The 5,881-nt window shown below is 40.2% G+C and overlaps 1 protein-coding gene across 1 annotated transcript; it reads right to left on the reverse strand.

Moving 5' to 3' along the window:
* Positions 1-346: 346 nt before the first annotated feature.
* On the reverse strand, positions 347-2,093 carry LOC136338452 (G2/mitotic-specific cyclin-B1-like). The gene is given in 2 exon segments (XM_066280850.1): positions 347-456; positions 933-2,093. Coding segments are annotated over 2 exon segments (1,266 nt in total). The 5' UTR covers positions 2,089-2,093.
* Positions 2,094-5,881: the final 3,788 nt, after the last annotated feature.

Raw genomic sequence — 5,881 nt, forward strand, 5'->3', positions numbered from 1 at the left:
AATAATGCTGCAATAAACATTTGCTTTTGAATTAGTTTTTTGGGTTTACATGGATATATTCCCAAAAGTAGAAGTGCTTGGTCATAGGCAGTTCCATTTTTAATTTTTTGAAGTAACTCCGTACTGTTTGCCACAATGTTGTATCAGTCTGCATTTCCATCAACAGTCACGAGGGTTCCCTTTTCTCTACATCTTTGCCAACACTTGTTGTTTGTGGATTTATTTATTTTTTTAAAAAGGACCAAAGCTTTATTTAAAGTAAGTAAATATAACATAATGTGTACAGATAGTACATGGTGCCAATTGTACTTGCAGCTATTACAGCACTCCAAATTAAGTTTACAAGTTACACCTTTGCTACAGCTTTGGCTAAACCTTGAACTAGTGCAGAATTCAGCTGTGCTAGAGTGCTGATTTTAGCATGCTTAGATGTGGCATACTTGTTCTTGATCAGGGGTCCCCAAACTATAGCCTGCGGGCCACATGCGGCCCCCTGAGGCCATTTATCTGCCCCTACCGCACTTCCAGAAGGGGCACCTCTTTCATTGGTGGTCAGTGAAATGAGCAGCATTGCTCAGTACAGTACTACTTCCAGTGAGGCGGGACACACGCGTCACAGCTCTGGAGGCACGTCATATCACTGTTACAGCTAGCAGTGACAAATATGGAGCCAGACATTGACTATCTCATTAGCTAAAAGTAGGCCCATAGTTCCCATTGAAATACTGGTCAGTTTGTTGATTTAAATTTACTTGTTCTTTATTTTAAATACTGTATTTTTTCCCATTTTGTTTTTTTACTTTAAAATAAGATACTTGCAGTGTGCATAGGGATTTATTCATAGTTTTTTTTATAGTCTGGCCCTCCAATGGTCTGAGGGATAGTGAACCAGCCCCCTGTGTAAAAAGTTTGGGGACCCCTGTTCTTGATATTCATGTGCTCTGTAAGCCCACAATTCACCATGACTGTATTCTTAGTGAAGTGTTGCATAACAAGAGGGGATTCTTCAGTGTATGACAAGTAATGCTGCAGAACTGGTGTCCATTCACCATTATCGAGAATCTTCAGTGCTAAACAAAAAGCTCCTGCTGCAATCTGAGAAGGAGGTAAGTGCACCATTTTGTAGTCTAACATACTTAGTTCCAGCAGGTATTTGGCCAAAGTTTGTTGCTCCACATCAACCTCTCCAATTTTAGATGCTCTGCGAAGGAAATGCAGGGGTAGAGGGTGACCCACACCAAAATTTAAAGCTCTCAGAATCTTCATTTCCATCTGTCTGATTTGGAGCTTAGTGTAAGTGTTGTCAGTCACAAAGGCAAAGTCACCGATTTCTGGAGGGTACATTTCTTCATATTTGCTCACAATAAACATAGCAGTGACACCGACCAGCTAGAGCATCTTCTTGGGCACAGGATTATCCTGCATGAAACGATCAATAATGGAAACAGTCATGTACATGGTCTCCCGCAGTAACCTGAATTTCATTTGAACCTGTACTGGCCAATCAGTTAGGATGGCTCTCATGTTTCCAGTGACTTCACAACCCACTAGGTATTTTGGTTTGATTGCTTGCTCTTCCTCAAGTTGTCTTAGATAAGTATAGATATCTTTCACATATTCACTACAAAGGTTTGGATCAGCTCCATCTTCTGCATCCACATCACTCGGTACAAGAATTACATCAGAGAAAGCCTGACATAGATATTCTTCTGCCGGGGCACAGCCAGATGTTTCCATTGGGCTTGGAGAGGGCGTAGGAGAAAGTTTTTCTTCTTTAACAGGTTCAGGTTCTGGCTTTGGATCCGGTTCCAGCACAGGCTCAGGCTCGAGTACCTTTCTGGGACGTTTTGGTAGTTTTTTAGCATTAACTTTTCCAGCAGCTAAAGTTTTTGTTTCCTTTTTCAGAGGCAGTTTGGCCTGTGGCTGTTCACTGACTTTGTTACCGATGTCTCCAAGAGCTGTTCTTGGCCCCAGTCCAGCCTTGGAGGCTGCAGCAGTGGCCGCAGGCACGTGCTTTGCGCCTGCCATACTGATATTCGCCTTATTTTCAGCAATAATTTTCGTGTTCCTGGTTATCCGGAGTGCCATGGCTTCCTTTTAACCAGGCAGCAACTTAGTGAGCAAAAGCAGAAAACGGGAGCCCCGCGGAGCTGGGGACCTGAAACCAACACAGCTCAACAGCCATATATCCTCAGCACACTCTGGATTTATTGATGATAGCAATTCTGACAGGTATGAAGCGATATCTCATTGTAGTTTTAATTTGCATTTCTCTGATGATTAATGACATCGAACATTTCATATGTCTATTGGCCATCTATATGTCCTCTTTAGAGAAGTGTTTATTCAGGTCCTTTGCCCATATACTTAATTGAATTTTATAATGTACAGATGACGTTTGTTTTTTTTTTTTTTTTGGTGTTGTTTTATAAGCTCCTTATAAATTTTGAATATTAAACCCTTATGAGATGTATCAGTGAATATGTTCTCCCATCAGTAGGCTGTCTTTTCATTTTGTTGATAGTGTCCTTTGCTGTAGTCCCATTTGTTTATTTTTCTTTTATTTCCCTTGCCTAAGGTGATATATCAGAAAAATATTGCTATGAGAAATGTTTAACTACCTATGTTTTCTTCTAGAATTTTTATGGTTTTAAATCTCCTTAAGCCTTTAATCCATTTTATTCTTGTGTATGATGTAAGTAGGTGGTCTAATTTCATCTTTTTGCTTATATCTGACCGATTTTAACAACATCGTTATTGAATAGACTGTCTTTATCACATTGTACGTTCTTTCTTCCTTTGTCAAATATTAATAGACTATAAAGGCATGTCTTTATTTCTGGGCTCTCCATTCTGTTCCATTGATCTGTATGTCTGGTTTATGCCAGTACCATGCTGTTTTGATTGCTATAGCCTTGTAGTGTATATAGTTTAATAACAGGTAATGTCATTTCTCCAACTTTGTTCTTCTTCCTCAAGATTGCTGTGGATATTCAGGGTCTTTTATGGTTTGAAATTAATATTTGGAATATTTTTTCTAGTTCTGTGAAATATACCATTTGTATCTTAACTGGAATTATGTTGAATGTATAAATTGCTTTGGGAAGTATAGATATTCTAATGTTGTTAATTCTTCCTATCCATGAACACACTATATGCTCCCACTTTTTTGTTTCTTCAATTTCTTTCTTCAGTGTCTTATATAGTTTTCTGAATACAGGTCTTTTACATCCTTGCTTAAATTTATTCCTAGGCATTTTTTTTGGGAAGCAATTGTAAATGGAATTGTTTTTCTTAGTTTCTCTTTCTGATAGTTCCTTATTGGTGTATAAAAACATAACTGATTTCTATGTATTTATTTTATATCCTGTGACTTTACTGAATTTATTTAGCAGTTCTAGTTAACTGGTCTTTTTATCTTCACTGCATGTGCTGCATCCTGGTAGACTTTTTTGAAGCCAACATGAGTCTTAGCTGCATTAGAAGTGAATGCTTTTTTAGAAGAGGTGAAGAATCTGAGTATGCCCAGGAAGTAGAAATAGCTACAGTAGATATGTGGTTTTAGGAAAATGAGCAGAACTAAGCAAAAAAGGATTCATGAGCAAATTTGGGAAGCCACAGTTAGAGCTACAGTATGAAGAGTGAAGAAGGGGTTTCACAGGCAATTCAGGAGGACCATCATAGGCTAGAGTAGAAAGTGACTTTCTCACCCATGAGATAAAAGTGAGAATATATCAGGAACTAAGCCAGAAGAGCTCAGAGCTTTAGATGTCCAAGTCCTAGCTTGGGTAGAACAAGCTGGAGGGGGTAGGGGTGTGTACTGCTGGTTACAGGAAAGAGTGCAAATAGAAATGGCACAATCCTTTGGCTCCCTTTGCTCACAGGTCTTACTTTTACTTCTGTAATATCTTTTTAAATAATTGATTTAGGAATAGTTATGTCAACTCATGTCCTCAATACATTTATTGTGAAGGCCCCACTTCGAACAAATGTCCCACTCCTTGACTCCCCACCACCCCCAGCCTCAATACTGATGCCTGGAGCTAAGCCAGAGGAAGCAGCTTCCTGACTGGTCTGTGAACCTGCCCAGACCTCACCTAGCATGAGTGGCAGATGCAAACTAGCCACGGTCCAGTCCTGGTCTTGACTGGACTGATGAGAAAGAACCAGAAACTGGGCTTGAAAGGACATGAGGTAAAGACTGCTTCATGCTTTATTAGCAAAAGGAACCCACACTCTGTGAACTCATCCATTTCTCTTCTTTCCTATTTTTTTTTGTCTTATCTTTGGTTGCTCTCCCACTATCGTATTGAAATGAAATTCTTTTAGAAACATCCCAATTTTACTTCAGTTGATCTGAGGCGCTGAGCTAGGTGAGGTGAGGCCACAGAAAGGGAGCTGATTCTGTTATCCTTGCCTGTCTCCCCACCCCCACATCATGGCTGCTTCCATTCAAATGGGGTCTTGATGTTCAGGGTCAAAGGGAGTTCCTTGTTGGGAATCTAATATCTTTCAAAAGCATTTTGTCAAACATTAGTGGAAGTAAGTGTTGGTAGCATCAATTAGAATAGGAGGGGCCAAGGGGGACTGAATAATCTGACTCTTGACCACTTCCTGGGTCAAAGGTCACAAGAAGTTGCCTGTATCTAAACCCAGCCCTCATGAGACTGAGTTCTAATCTTCAGTTTTCTTAATCAGTTTACTAGACACAAGCATCCTGGAGCAAGGAGGGAGCATGACAATGGAGGTAAGAGCAAAAGCTTCAAGTCAGAGAGATCTATATAGGAACCCTTTTCTTTAATAGCTGTGTGACCTTGTAAAAGTTACCTAATACCCCTGCCTCAGTTTCTTCAATGGCAAAATTAAGATAATAAGTCACTATATAAGCAGCATACCAATTAAATGAGATAACATAAGTAAAATGCTTAGCATAGATTCTGGTCCATAATAAAGTCTCATTAGTGGAAATGTTATTATGTATCTTGTACCTGATAGAGTGTCTAGAATATTTGGGATATTCAATAATTATTTGTTGAATTTAATTGATCCTGATTTTTAATTTTAATTTTTTTTGAAAGATATTTTTTTAATGAGGTCATTCCTACACTTTTTTCTTTTTTTGGTATTTTTCCAAAGTTAGAAGCAAGAAGGCAGTCAGATAGACTCCTGCATGCACCCAAACAGGATCCACCTGGCATACCCACCAGGGGGCGATGCTCTGCCTATCTGGGCTGTAGCTCCGTTGCAGCTGGAGCCATTCTAGTGCCTGAGGCGGAGGCCATGGAGCCATCCACAGTGCCTGGGCCAAGTTTGCTCCAGTGGAGCCTTGGCTGTGGGAGGGGAAGAGAGAGACAGAGAGAAAGGAGAGGGGGAAGGGTGGAGAAGCAGATGGGCGCTTTCCCTGTGTGTGCTGACTGGGAATGAAACCCAGGACTTCCATAAGCCAGGCCGATGCTCCACCACTGAGCCAATTGGCCAGGGCCTTTTATTTTAATTTTTAATTTATTGTGTTGACATGGTTTCAAATGTCCCACTCAATATAATACCCTTACACTCCCTGTAGTGCCCCCATACCCCATGCAAAGTCTCTTTTCACACTCATCCCCCCCCCTCTTGCCTCTACCTCTCTTTCCCTTTGGCTATTGCCACCCTGTTGTCTGTATCTCTGTGTTATATATATATAATTTTGGCTAATCCCTTCACCTTCTTTGATCCTGTCCCCTATTCCCTCTGACAGCTGTCCTTCTGCTCCCTGTGACCCTGCCTCTGTTTCTATTTTGTTCCTCAGTTTATTAGGTTTCACATATAAGTGACATTATATAATATTTATCTTTCTCTGCATGGCTTATTTCACTTAGCATAATAATCTTCAGGTCCATCC

Source organism: Saccopteryx bilineata, chromosome 5 (genome assembly GCF_036850765.1).
Source record: "Saccopteryx bilineata isolate mSacBil1 chromosome 5, mSacBil1_pri_phased_curated, whole genome shotgun sequence".
NCBI lineage: Eukaryota > Metazoa > Chordata > Mammalia > Chiroptera > Emballonuridae > Saccopteryx > Saccopteryx bilineata.